General features: G+C 39.3%; 1 protein-coding gene across 10 annotated transcripts in view; it reads left to right on the forward strand.

The window, feature by feature from the left end:
* BIRC6 (baculoviral IAP repeat containing 6) overlaps positions 1 to 24,288 on the forward strand; it is a 182,042-nt gene that overhangs the window by 147,143 nt on the left and 10,611 nt on the right. For 9 of the 10 annotated variants that reach the window (XM_084793779.1, XM_084793781.1, XM_084793782.1 and 6 more), the window contains 6 exons: positions 2,314 to 2,524; positions 17,103 to 17,248; positions 18,068 to 18,178; positions 18,897 to 19,114; positions 21,204 to 21,365; positions 22,408 to 22,485. In XM_084793779.1, coding sequence (XP_084649905.1) covers positions 2,314 to 2,524; positions 17,103 to 17,248; positions 18,068 to 18,178; positions 18,897 to 19,114; positions 21,204 to 21,365; positions 22,408 to 22,485 — 926 coding nt within the window. Of the gene's footprint in view, positions 1 to 2,313; positions 2,525 to 14,523; positions 14,694 to 17,102; positions 17,249 to 18,067; positions 18,179 to 18,896; positions 19,115 to 21,203; positions 21,366 to 22,407; positions 22,486 to 24,288 lie in introns of those variants that run through there. The other variant, XR_014781399.1, reaches the window with a different exon arrangement.

Consider the following 24,288-nt stretch of genomic DNA (forward strand, 5'->3'; position numbering starts at 1 on the left):
GGCAGGCGGATCACTGTGAGTTTGAGGCCAGCCTGGTCTACAAAGTGAGTCTAGGACAGCCAAGGCTACACAGAGAAACCCTGTCTTGAACACCACCCCCCACAAAAAAAAAAAACCACCAACTAGTTGCTTATCCCGATAACCATCATGCCACGATTGCACTCATAGTCATGTCTTGTCTGACAGGGCAGGGTCTACTGCTTTTCTTCTTCCCCAGTAACCTGCATAGCACCTTTTAATACTCTGAAATCAGGCCTCCTGGGAAGAAGTTTCCAGGTCAGTTGTAGATTGACTTCTCCATGTTAAACGACCAAATTTTGTCTTTAGTACTAGCGATGGTGAGCAACCAAGAAAATAGCCTTTATTGTTTTGGATGGGTGTGTCTAGGGTCTCTCGGACCCTAACTTATAAACAGGTATTCTAAGTCAGACACTGGGTTTTCATTTAATACTTTTTGTCTCCTGGATGAAGCATCGTTCACCAATCTAGAGTACTATGCTCAAATATTCCTTTCTTTTAAACTAGTTGTTGTTGTTGTTGTTGTTGTTGTTGTTGTTGTTATTATTAATTGTTATATTTTTTAAGTTAGCTTAAAAAGTAGTATGTCTCCATAAAGCTTTATCATATGCCTTTAGTTTTTGTTAGCCCACTATTTTATCCTTTCTCTTCTGATTCCCTCACTTCCACTCCTCCTTAAGCCTTTAGTCCCCAGTATTCACATCCACATCCACTGTGAATTCTATTTTCAAAAATAGAGAATCTGTTTTCAAAAAAAGGGGGACATTCCACACACGTTTGGGATAGAAATTTTCGCATAAGCAAGGATTGGCGGTCAAACTTTTCTACTTCTCACTGGAGAGTGTAAAATGATGGCTAATCCCAATTACTTCCCCTTCCTCTAAACAGCAGTACCTTCTGTAACCTAGGTGACCTTGAGCTCATCATGTAGGTTGAGGATGACTTTGAACACCCAGTCCTTCTGTTTTCTTTTCCAGTACTGCTATATACCAATACACCCCACTGTTCATTAATAATATTCTCTCCTCCTCCTCTCTCTCTCTCTCTCTCTCTCTTTCTCCTCCTCCTCTTCCTCCTCCTCCTCCTCCTCCTTCTTCTTCTTCTTCTTCTTCTTCTTCTTCTTCTTCTTCTCTCTCTCTCTCTCTCTCTCTCTCTCTCTCTCTCTCTCTCTCTCTCTCTCTCTGCATGTGTGTTTATACCATCGCATGTGTGTGGATGTCAGAGAATAGCTTTATGCAGTAGGTTCTCTCCTTCCACGTTTTCATCAGTTTTGTATATCAGATTTGAGTCATCAGGCTTCTATTATCAGCAAGTGCCTTTACCCATTGAGCCATGTCAGTGGCCCAGGCTTCCTTGACTTAGAAATGAAGTATGAACAATCCATCAGAACTAAGCATCATTATGTGGCCTTCTCTATTATCACCTCATCAGAACTGACATGATCCAGCCCTTTTTCTTCTATAATAATTACCATAGGAAGACCAGGATTCTAGATAATGATGCCTCATCCTCCAATGTTCATGTCCTATGTAGACACTGAAGCAACTACTCATCTAATTTCTGTTCCCTCTGTTCTCCATGGTGCTTTAATTTTCTGAGTAAGATTTAGAATACTTACCAGTGTCTTAAAATATGACTGATTTGTCTTCATGCAGAATCATGAATTTAGGAACTTTTCGTTATTATCACTGCTATGTTCACAGGTTAACAGCATCATCTAAAAATGCTTGTGGAATGGCTATTCAATAATTGGTTTTAGAAAAAGTTACCTCATGTGAAGCATAGAAGTGAATTCTAACTGGATTAAGCCACTAAATTTAACAACTTATAAAAAGTCGTAGAAATAAAAAATCTCTTCTTTAGTTCTTCAGATTTTAAGGAAAATATTATTTGACTTGTAGTAGTAATTAAAAGCAAAATTTTTTTGCTAATTAGAATGTTCATTTGTTAAAAGACTTAAGTTGTAGTCTTGCAATTGTTATGTACATACTATGAGATGACCTCATTGTTTCAACCTAAATGATATAGTTGTTCTTACATTGTATAGCCATAGTGTATTATTTGAACACTTAATTGTTTTTGTATGTAAAGTAACACGATATTAATTAGCACCATTCCTGTTCTTCTCTAATTTATATTTTCCTGATTTTCCTGAAGTGCAGTGGTGCTGCATAAACATGTGCTGGTCTGGTCACCAACTGTTAACTGTTAAGATCAAGTCAGCACAATATTGATGTTGATGCTGTTTATGTGGCATGTCTTCTCACTTACACTTTCTCCCTTTTCTGTGTGTAGTTCTGGACATGGCAAGACATGTACCACTCTACCGGGCTCTGCTAGAATTGCTCCGGGCCATTGCTTCTTGCACATCTATGGTGCCGCTGTTGTTGCCTCTTTCTACAGAGAATGGTGAAGAAGAAGAAGAACAGTCAGAATGTCAGACTTCTGTTGGTACATTATTGGCCAAAATGAAGACCTGTGTTGATACCTATACCAACCGCCTAAGGTACAGCATCATGTTTGTTCCTCTTGACCTAGCCTTTAAACATTTTAAACATAGTTCTTTGCGTGATTTTTAGTTTCCTTCTTCATTGACGTATATACTATTTAAAAATACACACACACACACACACACATATAAGTACACACAAGCAATAAATCACATAAAGATTGTGTATCCATTCATATCTTATACCTGTGCACCTTGGTCACAAAGTTTGCCAGACACCACCTTAAGTGATGCTGTAGGTATAAGTAATGGGTTTAACTCAATGTACCACAGGATATCTGTTGTACAAAGGATGCTCATTTCCCTCAGCACTGATGTCAGAGACATCTTTAAAGTGCCAGTAAACGCATTCCAGTGGCATAGTTCCTTATTAAAGATGCTCTATTTTACTTTGCTAATTATTGGTAGGTGCTTAGGTTATTTTGTTAATAACCACTTCATACATACATTTCTTAGATTTATACAAACCTGTACAGGTAGAATGTTGCGTGTCCAGTATGTGTGTGTATACATTACTTTTGTCATTAAGGTACATGCTATAATTTATGCCATAAGCTTTCTTAGAAGTCAGAAGATCAGTCATTATTTGTTGGAGTTACAAGGAAGCTGATTGCTTATGGAACAGTGGTATTTTTAATTCACGTTTAGGCAGGTCTGTAACTGGAGATGGTAAGTTCTATATAATCTGGAAAACCTTTATTTCCTTTCCTCAGAGTCAAGTTTTCTTAAACATGGCCTTGTTCTGGTTTTTAAAATCATTTATAATAGTGATGGGAACCTTTATTTATTTATTTTGTTTTGTCAGTAGACTTCTAAGTCAATGAATGTTCTTTTTCATCTTTGTACTATATTTCCTTTCTACTCAGTTGTTTTGCGGGAGTCTACAATTTAGATATTACAGGTTAGAATAGTACCACTGAGTTCTTCCTGTGTGTGAGTACCACTGAGTTCTTCCTGTGTGTGAGTACCACTGAGTTCTTCCTGTGTTGCCTCAGTGTGCTAACTCTCTGCCAGTTGGGCAAGGATCACACACTAGAAGAAGGGTTACCTGGTAAATAATAAGATGCTATAGGTTCAGTCAGGAGTGGTGGCATGTGTCTGTAGCTACTTGGGAAACCAGAGGAGAGAGTTGACTGAAAGCAAACCTGAGAAGCAAAGAGAGACCTTTGTGTTGTTTTTCTTGTTGTTGCTGCTGCTGTTAAAGATGAAGGTTCATGCTTCTCTGTTGTAAGGAAAGGAAGTTGTATAAAGGTCCATTTTTGTTGATAATGTTCTGTTGTATAGAAGAAAATAATGTGTTTGGTTCTGTTCTGTTCGCCCCTCTATTTCCAGTCTTTGTGCCTGGGATCTAGGAAGCCAAGTGTAGTTCTGTTAAAATAGTATGTTGCCACCATTGTATCAGAAACATCACATTGTCCGGTTGAAGTAGAGTGCCTAGCTGAGCATCTTGACCCCAGCACTGTAGTTAGCCTCTCTTGCTCCTTAACTCTGAATGTGTATCTTCATTACATACCAAGATAGGGATCTTCCTTGCATTTTTGTGTCTTATTTTATGTTTGGGATAACTACATTTGCTTAAAACTAAACAGCAAAAATATCAACTCTCAGCCAGGTGTGGTGGTAGGCAAAGGCAGGCTCTCTGGGTTCAAAATATTATTTAAAAGTCTCTTTATTCAAACTGTGTATATCCTTTTTCTGTAACCACCCTGGTGGATCCTATAAAGGACCTATGTCAAAGGATTTTAAGATATTTAGGAGTAAGGTTTTTTTGCAGTAAATGGCAGTAAGATATCCTTTTGTTTATAGTTGCTTTTCTTAATCCCCACACAACAAGTATTATTTGAATGGATTTTTGGCTTCTCTATAAAATGTATTCTTTCACTAGGAAACATTAATTTGAGATACAGAATAACTGAGTTTGTTTTTCATTTAATTATCTGAAAAAGTGACTCAGCTAGAAAACACATTCTACTCAAGATGTGGGACTCCTTTAATAACAAAATATAACAACAGAGATGTCCCCTGAAAGTCTTCACTCAGTAGGAGGTTGGGCTAGATGCTGGGACTTCCTATTGCGACTCCATGTGAGAGAGGTATGGGAGAATGGGGAAATAGAAGGATCCAGAGGGTTCTAGAAACCTACAAAAAAGGCCATTAAGACTGGTAGCTCTGGACCCAGGGAGGTCTGCTCAAACTACAGTACCAAGGACAATGCATTCAGCAGACCTATTCTGATCTAGCCAATGGACAACACATTCTCCTCAGTTGTGTGTTGATCAGGGACTGACTATGACATGCATCCTGGTTGCCTGCTATTTGATCACTTCCTTTGGGTTGGGAGGCCTTGTGGCACTCAGAGGAAGGGTAAGCAAGTTACCAGGATGAGACCTAATAGGCTGTGATCATATGGTGGGAGAGGAGGTCCACTTCTGTCACAGACCTAGGGGGAGGGGAATAAGTTGAAGGAGGGAGGGAGAACAGGCAGATACAAATGAGAAGATAACAGTTGAGATGTAAGCTGAGTAAATTACTTAAATAAATTTTAAAAATCCAACAAAACATAAATATGAAACCATAGTAACTATCCACAGAGCTTGCTTATTTGTTCTTATCTTCACAAAGACCTATGCAGTCACAGGCTTAGTAACTCTCCTTTTAAAAAAAAATTATTTATTTTGGTTTTTGAGACAGGCTTTCTCTGTGTAGCCTTGACTGTCCTGGACTTGCTTTGTAGACCAGTCTGGCCTCGAACTCACAGCGATTAGCCTGCCTCTGCCTCCCAAGTGCTGGGATTAAAGGCATGCGCCACCACCACCTGGCCTGTAACTCTCCCTTATTGGATGTTTGTGTTAAGACTTATGAATATTGCTTGGTTGAGATTCTGTCATGGGGCAGGGTGTCTGCTTGGAGAAGGCAGTCAGGCCTCCGTGTTGCTTCATCCCTACTTCCCGTTCAACATTCAATACAAAGTTCAGTTTCAGTTTCACACGGAGAGTAAAATCTATTCTTTAGTCTACCAAGGCTTAAGACTTAAAACACTGCTTGCCTTTAAAAAAAAAAATCTGTTTTATTTTTTCCATTTATCAAACATATACAAAAAGCACCCCTCCCGATTTGTTCTATTATACTTTGATCATTTTAAAATAAATTGTTTGTATTCTGAGGATGTACACTTTTTAAGGTAGTAGTTGCACCCAGTAATTTTCATTGAAGTTACATATTTTAATATGTGATGTTTGGATTTTTTTTATTTTCAATTGGAGAATAAGAAAAGTTGAAATAATTAGGTTGGAAAACCTAATTGAGCTCATCCTATTTTGATACCAATGGTTAAATTAACTTCAGTCTGATAAGTCAATGAATGAAGCAGATTCTACGGGTTATCATGTCCCTAATCCTAAAACCTTTTATAAAGAAGACATGGGAAACTATTGCTAAGATCCTAGAAAGGCAAGTTGTTGACATCTGTCTAATTTGTATATAGGATATTATGATGATAGTAGTAAGATGGGTGATATCTGTCCTGCTCAGAAGGACCACACTGACTCTGAAGGGGACTTTACTCAATATTTGTGACTGCTTAACCAAAAAAGTGGGACTTTTTCCCAAGGGCATGATAAATAAATGGAGGAAATAGTAGCCAGGCATTTTTAATTAATTGGTGCACAGTGTACTAGAAATAAAGGACACTGCAAGAGAACAGATTGATTTTGACTTCATGTGTTTTGAGTGTTTGCCACATGTATATAGTGTTCATAAGATGTCAGAAGTTGGCGTCAGATCCCGGCAACTGTAAGTAACTATATGGGTGCTGGGAACCAAATCTAGTTCCTTTGCAAGAGGGGAAGTATTCTTAATTACCTGAGGCATCTCTTCAGCCCCGTTCTCATTGTTTTTAAAAATAAAAATATAAAGCCAGGCGGTGGTGGCATACACCTTTAATCACAGCACTTGGGAGGCAGAGGTAAGCGGATCGCTGTGAGTTCGAGGCCAGCCTGGTCTACAAAGTGAGTCCAGGATAGCCAGGGCTACACAGAGAAACCCTGTCTCGAAAAACCAAAAAATAAAAAAATAAAATAAAGTAATAAATAAAATAAATATTTGGGAAAATAATATTCATATGCATCAAGAGGGGATTGTTTAAACAAAAGTGTGTTCATGGATGTGAAATCGTGCAACAGTAGGAATTAATAAAGTGGATCTATATTTGTGTTTCTAGATAAAGAAAGAATGCTGAAACATCAGTTGGTTCTAAAAAGCTTGTTTTATGTAGTAAAGTGTGGTATAATTTTCAGGCATATAAGACAACTTTTTACCACCCCACCCTTGCCCTGGAAAATGTGTGCCAAAGTCTGGGTCGTCTTATATCCTTGCTTGCTTCCCTTGCTTCTTCCTATATCCAGTGCGCATATAGTGGGGCGGGGGGGGGGGTGCCTGGGCCAGTTCTCCCCTCTGTAAGGGGAGTATGAGCAGGGAGGAACAACCTGCATGCATCTTCCCACACCTCGAGGAAAACATGAGTGGATTGGCTCTCCACCAGAACCTGTCCATTGGACACGGAGGGCTGTGGGTCTTTGGGTTTAGGGTGGGGTGCTCCTTAAAGGGGCAGTGTAGGCTGGCACTGGCTGTCTGCTGGCATTTAATAAAGCACCTCACTGTCTGTACCCTGCCTGCAAATAGACACATGCCTGAGTCTGCTGCACAGGGTGTGCACTGGAAGAGGGGTAGTTGTATACAGTGAGTATATTCCAAACAATATTTTAACTAGAAGAGTTGAGGTCATCATATATGCTGAAAAAGACTTTTTTGCTTTTGTTTGTTTGTTTGTTTGTTTGAATTTAATAAATTCACAATTATTGAGTGAATTTCATGTTTTTTTCTTTTGGTGTACAGTTTTGTAATTCTAATGCATATTAAGATTGCTTTGATTCCAAACATAAATAAGTCATATAATGATCACTAAAACTTTCAAAAATTTGCAGTGAAGCCCTCATCTGATCTGTAATGTCTGCTATCCCCTGGCATAGTTTTCAGTAGTGTGTTTGGCACTTCTGAACATGTTTATAAAAAAGTGAAAAAACACACACAGTCAGTAAGTCTTTAAAGGTGCTCAATATCCTTAGCTAACATAGAAATGGAGAACCCTTTTGATATTCCACCCCACTGCAGTTAAAATAGTCTTCTTAAGAAAACAAATGGATATCCAGGCAGTGGTGGCACATGCCTTTAATCCCAGCATTTGGAGGCAGGGGGATCTCTGAGTTCAAAGTCAAATCCAGCCTGATCTAAAAAGAGCTAGTTCCAGGGCAACCAAAGGCTACACAGAAAAAAACCAAGGTGAGTGGGGGTGTTGGGGATGTAGAGACAGAAGAACCCTTCCATATCCGCTCCTGGTGAGAGTGTATGTAAAGCAATAGACTATTATGAGACTCAGTATGGAGGTTCTTACAAAACCATAAATAAAAGTCAAACTACCATATGTCCCAGCTGTGCCACTCCATGGCATATGCCTCAAGGACTCTATATCCTTCTACAGAGGTGCTTGCACATATATGTGTATTGCTGCATTATTCATAATAGCAGGGAAATTCAACCAGCTAAATGAATGGATAATAAGAAACCGAAATTTGCAGGAAAATGGATGGATTTGGAAAGTATTATAGTAAGCAGACTTAGATAAAACCTTCATGATTTTCCTCATGTGGATTTTAGTGCTTAATGTTTATATGTATATAAGATGGGTGTAAACTATGAAACAAGGTAAAAGACCTGTTATGTGACAAAACATTTCCTGGGAAGATGCATGCTTAATGTTTATATGTATATAAGATGGGTGTAAACTATGAAACAAGGTAAAAGACCTGTTATGTGACAAAACATTTCCTGGGAAGATGCAGCACACACATCAATTCAACCCAAAATATGGAGCTCACAAGAGACCAAAGTACAGATACTACCAAAGTCCAACTTCGTGAACCATGAATTTAGTGATTTCTTTCTGTTTTATGTACACTGGCATCATGTCTGCTTGTGCGTCTGTGTAAGGATGTTAGATCTCCTGGAACCGGAACTACAGACAGTTGTGAGCTGACAGTTGGTGCTCAGAATTGAACCCAGGTCTTTTGGAAGATGCTCTTTACTACTCAGCCATCTTTTTTAGCCCTTGAACAATGAGTTTAATTGAGGTCACTTTCAGGAATGTGGATGAAGGGTTATTTACAGGAGTAGAAATGACTCAAAGACAGCTGCATCATCAAAGCCCAACCTAGCATGGGTGACAGCTCACCAAAGCTGTGAAGTCTGGAACACGAGTGTCCTTCCCGGGTTCCTCCATTCCAGGCAGCTGCTCTGGCCTCAGTCTTTGCAGTTTGCCTTGTCTGAATCTTAGCAGCTCAGCTCCTTTCCTCTGAGAGGGGCTCTCCAACTTTCATTGCTTCCTCTGGCAGGGAGGTATCTAATAAATCTGGTGAGTTTCAAGGACTTCCTGAATCTGTTTCGAGTTGTTTACCTTCCTGCTTAAGGAGCTTTCTTGTAGGAGGGAATGCTTCAATCTCAGGAATTGTTGTACAACAAGACAACTAGAAGGAACAGAAAATACTGAGGAAAGAGTGAGTGCTGAGCAAAATGACACATGCGCCTGACACATGGTACATCAAAGTGGAAAAGTAAAAATAAAATTGAAATGAAATTGCTTAGTATTTTAAATGGGGAAATTTAACAAATTAAGTAATTAACTTCGGAATTTACCAACAGCTTTACTTTAGTGGTGCTTTCTCTCTGTGATTAATTTAATACATGTCTTACCACCACTCAGTCTTGTTTTGTTTTGTTAACACAGGGTCTGGAACTCACTTTGTAGACCTGAGGCAGGAGATATTCTTGACCCTGCCTCCCAAGTGCTGAGATTCAAGATGTGCTACCACACCCAGCACCACCCATAGTCTTTCTCCACTTTCTCACACTAATAAGCTTTTATCTTTCCTATAGAACGTAGAAGCATTTTACAAATACTAGCTAAAACATGTAGGACGAGAAGGGAAAATGTCACTCCTCTGAGCTGAATTGAAGAGAAAGTTAACAATGACACAAACCTTGATTGCGTTTTCAATGCAGCCACAGTTTAGAGTTTTGTACCTTAAGAGTTGTATGATGTGGCCTGGCTTTTTAAATGACATGTTGCTTTCCCTTTTGAATTTTGCCTTGTTGCCCATAGTGATTCCCAAGATCTTGGCGTTTTTTCTGCTGTCTAGCTACACCTTCTTATGCCATGCCTCTCTTGTCATCCCAGAGCCGCTTTTATTTCAGAGTGCTCCCACAACAGTAATTAGTATAACTTGAAAAAATTAGGGAATGGTTCTTTACTCTTTCAAGGAGACACTTTGGGATCAAGCCAATGAGCTTATTGGGTTTATTACAGAGTGTGGGTGAGGGGGTTATTTACAGGAGTGTGGGTGATGCCAAAACAAAGTCTCACCCGATGATGGATAACAACCTCCCAGGAACTACTATGAAATCCTTTCCCTGTAAGTTAACTTACACTGTCTATATACTCTGGCATCTCCCAGGATTTCTTTAACCTAGGACTTGGGGAACCAGAGGGAATAATGGCTGACTCCTGGGTAAGGGTCCTGCAGGTCTCCTCTCCACCCCTCCATTTCCTGCTAGGGGGTGTCAGTAACTCCATTACTAATATTATAGACATAGCTACTTCTATAATACTCTGCTCAGTTAGTTGCCATGGATACTGGGCCATGGGAATGTTCCTCAGGGCTGTGTGTTGGGTGGGTACCACAAAAGTGCATTTCAAATATCCAGTCCACTTTCAAAATTGCTTGTACAGGTTTTTTCAGAGTTTAATTGAAATTAGGGGAAGTCTCCCAAGACAGGTGAGAGATCAGAAATAACAAAGATGTACATTAGGCGTAAGATGATTAGGTGGCCATATAAAACCTGGGAATACTTGTTTATTGCTGTATGTGTCCAGGGCCACAGTTCTGAGCTTCATACTGATCATAAGGAATCAGAACCAGAATTGTGGGAACATGAATTTCCATAACTTTTAGTTGATGTGTGCCTTTTTTCCCTGTCAGCTTAAGTTAACTGGTTGTTGTAACATGTCACACACTAACATGCTTCAGTCCTGTGCTTGTTAGTTTCTTGAGCACAAGCCAGGGTGTGTTCTCACACAGCATTTCATTTATCTCATAGTACAATGTAGTAACTACTGGCATGGCCCTAAAGACAAAGTCTTACATGTAGCCCTGACCACCTGGAACTTACCATGTAAACTGAACTGGCCTGGGATTAAAGGCATCTGACACTATTCTTGGATCAGCCTTAATTTCTTACATAAGATTTATTTTAAAATTGCTTAAAGATGGAGGAATGGCTCAGTCCTTAAGAACACTGGCTGCAGTTTACAAAATAATGGGTTATGCTGTATCTGAAGCAGTTTTAATATTGAATTTGAATCTGTTGCTTTTAGTTTTTAACACATTTCTAGACCAGTCACAATAAATAACTTGTTTATATTATCTAGAAATTATCAGAGCTGCCAGGGACTCTTTGGAATTCAGCTTGCCACCTTTCATAAATAAGGAATAAAGGACCATGTAAGTTGTGAAATGGAGTGCTGACAATCCTAATTAAGCTTAGCCTCCAACGACCTGCTGTGTTATTATACCCATAAAAAATGGTAGTAGTGGAGTGAACTAGATTTCAGGCCAGATATTTATTGTGTATAAAAATAACTTAAAGGTAGGGAATGAATTTTAAATTATTTTTATAATTAAAACAAGATTTATAAGACCTGAAGAGAAACCCAGTGAATTAATTTATAAACATCTCCTACATTAGTGAGATGACTCCATGCATATGGCTTCACTCTTGTTTGCATCATATGCACAAACATACACAATAACTAAGATAAAATCATTTTCTATTGATAATTCTAGAAGCACATAAAATAATGCTGATTTTACAGTTTTTCTGTATTCATATTAATTTTATTAACTTACAAATTAGAACTATGATAAGGCATTAAAAACATATATTTCAACCAATATGCATGTTAGTTATATCATAATTACTAGAGTACCAAACAATTTTTTTTTTCTGAGACAGGATTTCTTTATATAACAAAGCCCTGGCTGTCTTGGACTCGCTTTGTAGACCTAGTTGGCCTCGAACTCACAGATATCTGCCTGCCTCTGCCTCCAAGTCACCACCACACCCGGCTCCCAAACAATATTTTTAAGACTTATTATTTCAGGACTAGAGAGCTAGCCCAATGGGTAAGAACATTTATTGCACTGGGTAGTGGTAGCTCACACCTTTAGTTCCATCACTCAAGAGGCAGAGGCAGGTGGATCTCTGAGTTCAAGGCTAACCTAGTCTACACAGTGAGTTCTAGGACAGCCAGACCTACACCGAGTAAGCCTGTCTCTAAGAGCCAGACTAGAGACACAGACTGACTGACGTTCATTGCTCTTGCAGACAATCAGCATTCGGTTTCCAGGACCCACGTGGTGCCTCACAGCTATGTGTAATGCTAGTTGAGGTGGATTAGACACCCTTCTGTGGCCTCTGTGGGCACCAAGCATAGATCCCTTCCACATGCATGTGGACAAAGCACTCGTGCACATTAAATAAGTAAAGATGTATAGAAGAAGAACCAGATATTATAATGCGTTTTCTAGCTTCTTTTTTTTTTTTTAAGTTATTCATTTCATATCCTGATTGTAGCCCCCTCCCTTGAAAGATTTATTTGTTTATGTAGTATTCTGCCTTCATGTGCCTACACACCAGAAGAGGGCACCAGATCTCATTATAGATGGTTGTGAGCCACCGTTTGGTTGCTGGGAGTTGAACTCAGGTCCTTTGGGAGAGCAGACAGTGAGTGCTCTTAACCTTTGAGCCATTTCTCTAAGACGCTGCGTCAGGTGGTGTACAAGTTCAGAGGCAGCATATGCAACATAGTGATGGATTCTTCTACCTTGTCACCCCTCAAAAAGAGCCTGCCCTTTACTAAAAGGACTTATAATGTGGATAACCTAGTACGTTATGCTTTTGTGTACATACTATTTCCATTTGAAGGAAAATGTAATTGTCTAGTGTAAAGATTCAATCTGTTACCTACACAATGTTTATACTGAGGAGATACCTTAGACCCCTTTGTTTTGAGTAAGTGTGAATTTTTCATTACTTGTTTAGAGACAAATATTTACTATTGGACTCCAGGAGGCAATTGTAATTCATGGTTTCACTTAAAATTTGAGAGACATACTTGCTACTAATCAAATTTGATTTAATTTCTCTAAGAATAGAACACATGTGACATTCCGTATAAAGTGTTCTGAATGTAAACCTTTTCTCTGGCAATCCTCAAATATGCATCTTAATTTCCATTTTTCTTAGCAGTCTCACAAGATCTTTCTAGTGAAAAGAAACTCATCATGCTTAAACAAACTTTTGTTACTAATACATTTCCTGGGGGAAAAAACCCAAAAAATTATTTAAAAAACAAAACAAAACTGAGGTTGCACTGAGATCATTTCATCTGATCTCTGGAAAAGGGGGAAATGTTTCTTTTATTGTCAGCTCCCTTAATGTTGGCCTTGTAAAATTTCAATTCAAGCTTTTCCATTCCCACCACCTTCTTCAGCTTCCTTTTTGTTTTTATTTGTTTGATTTTGATTTTTTGAAACAGAGTTTCTCTGTGTAACCTTAGCTGTCCTGGCTGACCAGGACTGGCCTCAAATTTATAGATCCACCTGCTTCTGCCTCCTACTGCTGGGATTAGAGGCGTGCTCCACCACACCCAGCCTACCTCTGTCTCTATTGAGAGTACTAATACTTTGAAGGTAAAAATAACTATACTTAGTATAGAAACCCAGAAAGGCTCCTGTGCCTGTGTTAGTGATTCCCAGTGGTGCTCATTTACTGTTCCCAGTGTGGAAGCCTGCCTCCTCCACATTCATTTACATCATTAAAAACTAAGTGGACACATTTAAGTTAGAGTTTAAGTAAAACTAAAAAGAAATACTGTTAAATCCTAGCTTTTAAATTAATCTTGGGACATATCTCACAGAGGTCTTTGTCTCACTTGTGAGCATGTCTCACCAATTTGATGCTTTCTGTAGACATTGGAACCAAACAGTTCTCTACAGTCAATTAAAATAAATTTTATTTTTTAAAAACTTTATTTATTTTTAATCGTCACTTGCTTTAAACTATTCTTGACTGAGGGCTTTACATTTAAGGTAAGGAGTACAGTGCAGTATTATTCATGGGTGCTAGTTCCCAGCAGTTTTACAACTTTCAGGCAACTTCTTCACATGGCCGTGCTTTTCAAATGCTTATTTCAACTCAGTATGACTTTCGACTTTAGAAATGGGCATTTAGGAGATTAAACAGTTTTCCCTTTCAGATTATCAAGAAAATAGTTGTTTGAAGTTGTGTCCCATTTCTGAATTATGAAGCCACATAGTTCGGATATAGTTTATCCAGCATAATGTCTGACTTAATTTTGGCATTACTGTTAGTAGAGGCCATTAATATAACAGTGTTGAGGTCAGGGTGTTTTGTTTTGTTTTTTTAACTATATAACATTTTTATTTATTTTGTGTTTGTTTGTGGGTGTGCATGTGCCATGGTAAACATGGCAGTCAGAGGATGATTTGCTGGAGGGAGTAAATTCTTCTCTTCCACCGTGTGAATCCCCACTGTGCAACTCAGGTTATCAGACTCAAGCCAGTACCTTTACCAACCAAGCTGTCTTACCGGCCCAGAAATTTTTTGGTTTTGTGTGTTTTTTAAGTCTTTTTGTTTTGAGACAAATTTGCCCGTTTTGCTCACATCCTAGTGTAGATTTTATCTATGAAGCCAAACTTTACTTTATTAGCTATCTAGTGGAGTTCACAGCATTGAGGCAAATGTGTACAGATAATTTTTTTTGTAATAGTAGAAACTTCAGTTGCTTCCTCGTATTTCTTCAGGGCAGTGATCACGAGATTCAACGTATGCACAAAGCAGCGGATGCCATGGTAGCGGCCGTCGCTGATTGCTCTTACCATGTTGGATCCATTGTCAGTCTCAGAGACCTACTTCCAGCTAGGTGCCTTGAACTCAAATAGCTTTTCACACAGACTTCAGGATGTGAGCTAAGGTATGGCCTTTTTTCATGAGCTGGCCCACATATGGGTTGACAGTAGCCTGCAACTTCTGTAGACAAGGGACTTCGGTCAGACAGTGAGTGGCTGCAGTCACTGACAGGCAGCTAGTGTTTATCCTTCCTCTATTTGAAAATTCTGTTGTCATTTGGAGATTTTTTTTTTTTAATGTAAGTTCTTGACAAAGCAACTAACCAAATAAAAAATTCTCTGATAACCTGTATGAAAGTCTAAAGTACACCATTGTGATTCTACCATTATATTCAGTGTGAAATAGTTGTTTATGAACTTGCTGTAAATTTTCTTAAATTTTTAGATTCTTGAACTGCTTTTAAAACTTAATTTTGGTTTAAAAAAAAAACATAAAACTTACTGTCCTGCTAGTACTTTTATAATAGCCTATCAGTAACCTTCCTTTAAAATTTTCATTTAAGAAATCAGTGTCCAGCTGGGCAATGGTAGTACAAGCCTTTAATCCCAGCACTGGGGACACAGAGGCAGGTGGATTGCTGTGAGTTTGAGGCCAGCCTGGTCTACAAAGTGAATCCAAGACAGCCAACGTTACACAGAGAAACCCTCAAAAAGAATGTGCCTTTAAGAGTGCAATAGATGACCTGCTTGAGGCTTAGGACATCATTCTAAAAAGTAAAAAATAAAACCTCCTGCTTCCTTATTATAGTCCAGTGTCCTAATAGTTCACTATTCTTTTAGGTTTAATGATAATCACTTAAAATTGGGAAGGGAAAGTCCTTGTAATTCAAGAATGGTTATTGTAAAGAACCTTTGTACTATTCTTTATCCTCAGTAGTTGAAGTTGGTTATAACTTTAGATAGACACAGTTGACAGCCTATTTGAGATTTTCCACAGCAGTCATTTCTTCATTAAGAAATGGCCAGTCTCAGTGTTGAGCTGTAAGGCCATGTTTTACTTCAGAATTAGAAAAAACACCATGTCTTGGTTTACTCTAGAAGTAACAGAATCTTATATTTCAGCATTAAAGCATTGCCTGTTCTCTGCTTATAGGTAAACAGATGTTTTCATACACGTGTGCATATATTGAGGTTGATGGTCAAGTGGTGTACAGCACCAACATACGCTAAGTTGTTTTCTGGGTGGCAAAAGAAGTGGCCATTTGTTTTCTTTGACTTACATAAGAGGGAAGATAAGGACAGTGATCCCGTGACACATTGTGTCTTTTCAATTATGTCCTCTTGCTGGGTTAGAGATGTAGATACCACTACTTAGACTGTAATCTGTGGATGCTGGCAGTGTTGACACATTGGAACCAAGGATAGAGCAGACACCTCAATTCTGTATTCATTTGCTGCTCTTCTCCATGTGAGTGGCTTCTTAGTTTACTACTTTCTGTCTTCCTGTAGTTAAGCAAGGGATTGCTTTTGAGCAGCTTTGTCAGTGTGGTAAGGTTCATTTTTGTCTGTAGACAGCATATTATTTTGTTAGATTCTTCAACATTTTGCTAATTTAAAAATTATTCTTAGCATGTCGTATTAGCACATGACTTCAATCCCACTGCTAGGGATGCAGAGGCAGGTGGATTTCTTGAGTTTGAGGGCAGCCTGGCTTACACAGTGAGTTCCAGGATAGCCAGGGCTAGTTTTTTGTTGGTAGGTTTTTATGGGGGGTGGGGGGAAAGCTATACAGTTTAGATTGTGCCTTTGAAAGATTTTGAAACCTCTGATGGATTAACAAGGATAACTTATTTTGAAGATGTAAACAATGAAGTTAGTGAACCTTGTATTTAATTGACAGTGTGCTGTGTACCCTGAAACCTTGCTGTGACACTGTGCTAGTGTGATAATTCCATACAGCGTTTGGTCATTTTAGTAGAGTGATGCTTCGAAGTGATGCTGTACTAATACTTGCCGTTATAGGTGTGCAGCAGCTGCACAGTATGTCTTGTGGACCGAGGCTTTGCTCTGAAATACTAAATTCTTTTGTTCACAAAAATCAGCATATTCAGTAAAGTACAAGTAGTATTTTTAAATTGCCATGTAGCTATTGATTCCAAGGCTTTGTGAGACAAGAGATTGCTAGTTTACCAAAGGCATGTAAGTGGTTTCTTTACCTCTGGGTATTTATAGTGTTTCTAAGTGTGGGCTTAAGAACATAGCAAGCATTTGGTTGGTTAGCATGATACTTATGCAATATTGTGTTGTGTGATTATGTTACACAATGTTTCTTTTACTAAACAGGAATAGTGTACTCATAGCTTTGTTATTTTAGGTATTAGTCTATGGCTTCCAAAGCAGTAATAAATCTATCTAGCCTCCCTGCTCATTACATGTGACAAGTGTAACACATACCAAATTAAAGTATGTTTATTTTCAGTCTTAAAACTTAATTTTCCCTGCATTTCTTTCCATGTTTTTTTTTTTTAATTCAGATCTAAAAGGGAAAATGTTAAAACAGGAGTCAAGCCAGATACACCTGATCAAGAGCCAGAAGGACTGACTCTTCTGGTTCCAGACATTCAGAGGACCGCTGAGATCGTCCACATGGCCACCACCAGCCTGCGGCAAGCCAATCAAGGCTAGTAGTGTCTTATGGGATTTTTTTTTCCATTGCACAAAACATGTTTTAGTGGTGAGAACTGTCTGTTTTTTCCCCATTTCCAGTTAAGTTCTTATACTTGCAAGTTCATATTCTATTAGATTTTGTTCTTTATCAGGTTTTAGTTAAGAATATTTCTTGTTGTAGAATATTCATCTCAGCTGAGTGTGGTGGCGCATGTCTTTATTTCCAGCACTTGGAAGGTAAAAGCAGGTGAATCTCTGTGAGTTTGAGGCTAGCCAGTAACAAATGCTGGACTAGCCAGGGCTGCATAATGAGGTCATGTCTCAAAATAAAATAAAAATTCATCTCTTCCACCTAATGCTGAGACTAAATGTAGTACCTTAAGAAGATACATATTAATTATTTTCTTCTTCTCATTGAAAGCTGTGGGATTGAAAACCACAATTTGAGGTTTTGTTTCGTTTTGTTTTTTCAAGGCAAGGTTTCTCTGTGTTAGCCTTGGCTGTCCTGGACTCACTTTGTAGGCCAGGCTGGCCTTGAACTCACAGGGATATGCCTGCCTTTGCCTCCTGAGTGCTGACATCACAGGTGTGTGCACCGTGCCCTGTGAAAACCACCATTTTGTTAAGGAGTAGTAAATTGAGGTTGCTATACATGGTGGCACATATCTGAAATCTGAAATCCATTTCCCTAAAGTGATAAAATAGGAAGATGTGGAGTTTGGTAGAAATTTGGAATTCAAAACCTACATGTAGAAATGGATTGTTCTTCAGTTTAATGTCAAACAGAAAATGTAGAATGTATATTTATTTTTTTTTATTTTGAATATTACAGAAAAAAAGCTAGGTGAATACTCAAAGAAGGTGGTTGTAAAACCCAAACCTCTGTCAGTATTAAAATCACTTGAAGAAAAATATGTGGCTGTCATGAAGAAACTGCAGTTTGGTAAGTTGGAATTTTTCAGCCACTGACATGTCATCCTCACCCTTCTAACAGTGCTGCTAAAGTGTTTTTGAGTAAATGAAAGATTTCTAGACTTGAGCTCAGCTTAGTGGCCCTTACCTGCAATTCCACTACACTGTGCCTGAGGCAAAAGACTTGTGATTTTTGAGATAAACCTGTATAACATTGAGATGGTGCCTCAAAAATTGCTCCTCTCTCTCTATCTCCCTCTCTGTCTTGTCGCGCGCGCGCACGCGTGTGTGTGTGTGTATGTGTGCGTGCGCGTGCACAGGCATGTGTGTGCGTGTGTGTGTATGTGTATGTGTGTGTGTGTGTCTCTCCTGACTTCTAGTTTCTGTACATAACATGAAAACTTCTGCCATCCGTGTCTTGAGATCTCTGTGTGGACAGTCACAGCATTCTCATCCTGACGGCAAGGCATGCACTAGAGCAATCTGGGCAACTAAAGGCACAGGAAGACGTGTGCAGAGCGTGCAGAGGATAGGCTTCCCTTTCACATTCTGCAGAGCTGGGATTGAACCCAGGAAGCCTTGCAAGCTAGGGACGTGATCTGGCACTTAGGCCACACCCCGCACTCTGAGACATTCTTTAGTCTTTCTGTTAGAATGGAAGAATAAACCAGAGACTTCTTTATGACTTTTGTATTATAACAACTGTTTTCCTTACTGGTTCTTCTCTTTGGTCTTCTGTCTCCTTTTAGATACATTTGAAATGGTTTCTGAAGACGATGATGGGAAATTGGGTTTTAAAGTAAATTACCACTACATGTCTCAGGTGAAAAATGCCAATGATGCCAACAGTGCTGCCAGAGCCCGCCGTCTGGCCCAGGAAGCGGTGACGCTTTCAACCTCACTGCCCCTGTCATCGTCTTCCAGTGTCTTTGTGCGCTGTGATGAGGAGCGACTTGATATCATGAAGGTAGAAAGCAGCTTTATCTTGACCCTTCCTGGATTTTAAATTTTAGCATAAATTTTGATGACCACTTGGGATGGCATTAAAAGGAGCTGTGTTCCAAAGATAGTTCAGAGTGTGCATATGAGACAGCATATAAAGAAAAAACCAGAGGCTGGGCAGTGGTGGCGCACGCCTTTAATCCCAGCACTTGGGAGGCAGAGACAGGCAGATCCTCATGAGTTTGAGGCCAGCCTAGACTACAGAGTGAGTTCCTGGACAGCCAGCGCTATTAAACAGAGAAACCTTGTCTCGAAAAAAGAAAATACCAAAGGAGACACCTTTCTTGTATTTGACCTCTCACAGTTTTGAGGCATAATGTCAAAGAAATTAATGCTGAATAGGTGAAGGAAGCAGTCACAGGATAGTCACCCCAGGTGCCATACTCTTGGTTTATAGAAATGATTATCAGAAAATGTCTTTTTTTTCCCCAAAATTTTTATAAATGTGGGTTTGAATAGAATTATAACATAACTTGTATTTCTCTGTTTTAACATTGTAATCTGCGTAATCTTAAAGTCTAAGAGAAAACTGCGTTAAAATAAACTAATTTGTTAGGTGTGGTGGCACATGACTTTAATCCCAGCACTCAGGAGGCAGAGGTAGGTGGATCTCTATGAGTTTGAGGCCAGCTTGGTTTACAGAGGGAGTTTAGGATAGCCAGGGCTGTGTTACACAAAGAAACCCTGTCTTGCTGGGTGTGGTCGTGCATGACTTTAATGCCAGCACTCAGGAGGTAGAGGCAGGCAGATCACTGTGGGTTTGAGGCCAGCCTGGTCTACAAAGTGAATCCAGAACAGCCAAGACTACACAGAGAAACCCTGTCTTAAAAAAACTAAAACCAAAACAAAACAAGAAACTAATTTGATACATAGTTGAGAAATAATTACATTTATGATTTAATTCTTAGGTTAACTGGTCTGTCTTTTTTAGACAAGTAACAGTATTGACCTGTTGACTTCTAAGTTTTTTTTTTCCCCTTTGCTTTGATTTTCTGGATAATTTGTCGCTTTGACCACATCTTACTCCCTTTACAAACAGTAGAATTGTTTTTAGGATACCTAAAAACTCACTTTGTAGCTGGGCAGTGGTGCCGCATACCTTTAATCCCAGCACTTGGGAGGCAGAGGCAGGTGGATCTCTGAGTTCGAGGCCAACCTGGTCTACAGAGTAAGTTCCAGGACAGCCAAGGCTACACAGAGAAACCCTGTCTTAAACACCTCCCCAACCCCCCACCCCACCCCAAAAAAAGAAAAGGAAAGATAAATCATTTTGCTATATAATTGTGCTTCCCTTTGGAGCACTGTGCTGTATGTGAAAGCTCTTCAGCCTAGAACCTCTAGAGTGAATTAGTTACAGTGCAGGTGCCATTGTGTCTGTTAATTGACTCACTTGACATTCATTAGTTTTTACACTTGACTGTTGGTTCCTGTCTGCTCTTTTTCTCTTACCTCATAAAGCTCTAAGGGGACAAAAAGTTTGAGATTTAGGTAAACCTTCCTGATGCTAATAAGAATCTCTTTTCAGAGCCGGGCATCGTGGCACATGCTTTTAATCCCAGCACTCAGGAGGTGGAGGCAGGTGGATCGCTGTGAGTTTGAGGCCAGCCTGGTCTACAAAGCAAGTCCAGGACAGACAAGGCTACAACAGAGAAACACTGTCTTGAAAAACCAAAAATAATCATTATCATCATCATCATCATCATCTTCTTCATCATCTATTTTCAGCAAAACTAGGGCATTTTCCCCCCATACTGGGTTTCTCTGTGTATCTTTGTCTTGGAACTCACTCCGTAGACCAGGCTGGCCTGAACACATGAAGATCCACCTGCCTTTGCCTCACAGGTGGGGATTAAAGATGGATGTCACTACGGCTGGTAGCTACAGCATTCTTATTTCTTGTCAGAATCCTTTTTCTAGTCCGTTGTTTCTGTAGCTTCTGAGCCCACTCTCCACCCAGGCTTGTGCACTGGCTGTCAGGAGGAAGTTCCTGCAGTGCTCTCTAAGGTGATGGTGAGGAGGATCCTCACAAGTCTCTCTGTTCATGTGCACACCAGGTTCTTATAACTGGTCCAGCGGACACCCCCTACGCAAATGGATGCTTTGAGTTTGATGTATATTTTCCTCAAGATTATCCTAGTTCACCTCCTCTTGTGAACCTAGAAACAACTGGGGGTCATAGTGTGCGCTTCAATCCCAACCTTTACAATGATGGCAAGGTAAGGTGCTTGAAATCTTTTGTTTCTAAGTTCACACTGATCCGAAGGTTCTTTGTGATTCAAAATTGGTGTGGCTATATTTTTCTTCATTCATAGCTCCTTCTGTGTGCACAGACAGATCAGCTTGAAAGTAAGAGAGGAGAAACTAAGGAGGGTGAAACACTATAGTTAGCTAACACTCTCCACGAACCAACCCTGCTTAGAATACGGAACCTGCAGCCCGGCTTGGATGGGTCCCCAGTTCTAGTCATCTTTTCACGGATGAGCATGGTTGAGCAGCAACCCATCTGTCAGCTCTGGACCACCACTGCCCGCGTTGCAGCTCACAGCTTTATCCTTCCACCTTAACTCCTTCCTGGCTGTTAAACACACAATTAAGAACTTGTTCTTTTTACATATTTTCACATTTTTTATTAACAGTGGGGTGATTTATTCTCACTAGAATAGAAAAAATATCTGACAAAGAGATGTAATAAATTATTTCTGGGCCTGGGAAACGCAGCTCTGTGGTAGAGTGTTTGCCTGCCATGGTCAAAGCCCTGCATTCTGTTCCTATCATTGAAGGGTGGAAAGCCTAAAGACATATTTTGAACATAAAATGTTTTATTTAAATCAGAAATAATTTCCTATGACTATAAATTCTTTAAAAGAATAATTATCATATTCAGTATAACTTTGGATGTTCTAGTAGTAAGTTCCATGCTAAGTATTACTGCTTGAACCATAAGAAGGTAAGAAGGGGCTGGCGGGATGGCTCAGCAGTCATCACAGCTGCTTTCCAGAGACCTGATCCCTCCTCTGGCCTCCATGGGCACCAGGCACACACAAAAGCAGATCCAACTTGGACAGAATAGCAAATTCTTAAAAATGGACTTTTCATCAAGATGTCTCAAAATGTCTTGGATAGATCACATCTGAGGATACAGTGAGCTTTCACAGACTTAGATACAGTTTGACATGAGAGCATTGTGGTTTATTTCTGGCAGGGACAGTTTGTTATTAAACACTCTTTTGAATTGTGTTTATGTCTTTCCTTTCTCAGGTTTGTTTAAGTATCCTCAATACATGGCATGGAAGACCAGAAGAGAAATGGAATCCTCAGACATCCAGCTTTTTGCAGGTAAACAAAGTTTCGCTGACAGATTTACTTACACTGTAAGAACTGTGTATGTTTGCGGGGAGGAGGAGAATTAGTGATCAAAAATAAAAGTAGAAAACTATTTAAAAGGCAGGAAATACTAAAAAACTAATATAGTAATCTCTTAGGAAGTTTTAAAGTCTCAAGTTAGGATATAAGACAAACAGTCTTGTCAAAACCAAATTGTTTCCTAAGTTTTTTTCTCCCCTTCTTCTTTTCTTTTTCCAGAAGAATTCATTTTACTTGCATGGGTGTTTTGCCTGCATGTATGTCTGTGAGAGGGTGTCGGATCCTCTAGAACTGGAATTACAGAGTAGTTACAGAGGATCCGAACAGAGGCTCTCTGGAAAAGCAGCTAGTGCTCTTAACTGCTGAGCCAGCTCTCTAGCCCCGTTCCATAAGTTCTAAAAATGCAGTATGTGCAGTAAGGTGATTTAGGTCTATCTTCTGTCTTGTGAGTAGAATTTCATACACTGTTGCTGCTACACACTTCTTCATGTATGATGTTGTGCTAATTACAATTTTTACTTTTCTGATGCTCAAAATTAATGTCCTGGAATTCATAAAATTTAAAAGTTGTAGCTGCTATTTTTATAGCTTTTTAATAATCTTCAAAGTTTACATTTCCCTAAGTCAGTTGAGCATATAAAATCTATTGCATAATATCTTAATTGCACTCATATTTATACTTTGTAATTACTCAGACCCTTAGCTGCAGGTAGAGTGGTAAACAGATTTAGGGATATGTTCACTATAATGCTTGTTCATTTAGGAAGTAGAGACACAACAGTCAGTCGTGGTTGTTATATAATACCTTGGGCTCACATGTACAGCTTGGTGTTCAAAAAAAGACAACATGAAGTTAGCATCAGGTGATCCTACTAAAAGATGACCTATCCTAAGAGATTATTTTTCTTAATGCTAGTTTGTGTTGGATGAGAGATGTGAGTTTGAGACCACCCTGGTCTATAAAGCTAGTCCAGAACAGCATGGGCTTTATTACACAGGAAACCCTGTCTCAAAAAACCAAAAACAAAACAAAAAGACTAAGGCTAATTTTAGCACAGCATCTAACAGAAGATACACAAAAGTACTGTTTAAGGCTGTGGCAGTGGTGTCTTTGTGAAGTCCTTGCCATTTTGGTCTTTATAGCTAGTTCCAGGCTAGCAAGGGCAACACAGTGAGACTCTGTAGATGGATGGATGGATGGATGGATGGATGGATGGATGGATGGATGGATAGATGGATAGGTAGGTGGGTAGATAGATAGATAGTTAGATAGATAGATAGATATTATATGAGATTTCAGTATAGCTAACTTGGTAGAACTTTTTTAAATTGTTTATTTAAATACTTGTTTGTTTTGTTTTGTTTTACAAGACAAGGTTTCTCTGTGTAGCCCTAGCTTTCCTGGAACTTGCTTTGTAGACCAGGGTGGCCCCAAACTCAAGAGATCCATCTGCCTCCTGAGAACTGCAATTAAAGGTGTGCACCACCATCCCCACTGTTTGTTTATTTTTGTTTGTTTTTTGTTTTTCTTTTTTTCTTTAAAGATTTATTTATTATGTATACAGTGTTTTGCCTGCATATATGCCTCCACGCCAGAAGAGGGCACCAGATCTCACTATAGATGGTTGTGATCCACCATGTGGTTGCTGGAAATTGAACTCAGGACCTCTGGAAGAGTAACCAGCTGTTCTTAACCTCTGAGCCATCTCTCCAACTCCTGTTTTTGTTTTTCAAGACAGTGTTTCTTTGTGTAGCCTTGGCTGGCCTGCACTTGCT

Source organism: Acomys minous (assembly GCF_964271855.1).
Source record: "Acomys minous genome assembly, chromosome: 8".
Classification (NCBI taxonomy): domain Eukaryota; kingdom Metazoa; phylum Chordata; class Mammalia; order Rodentia; family Muridae; genus Acomys; species Acomys minous.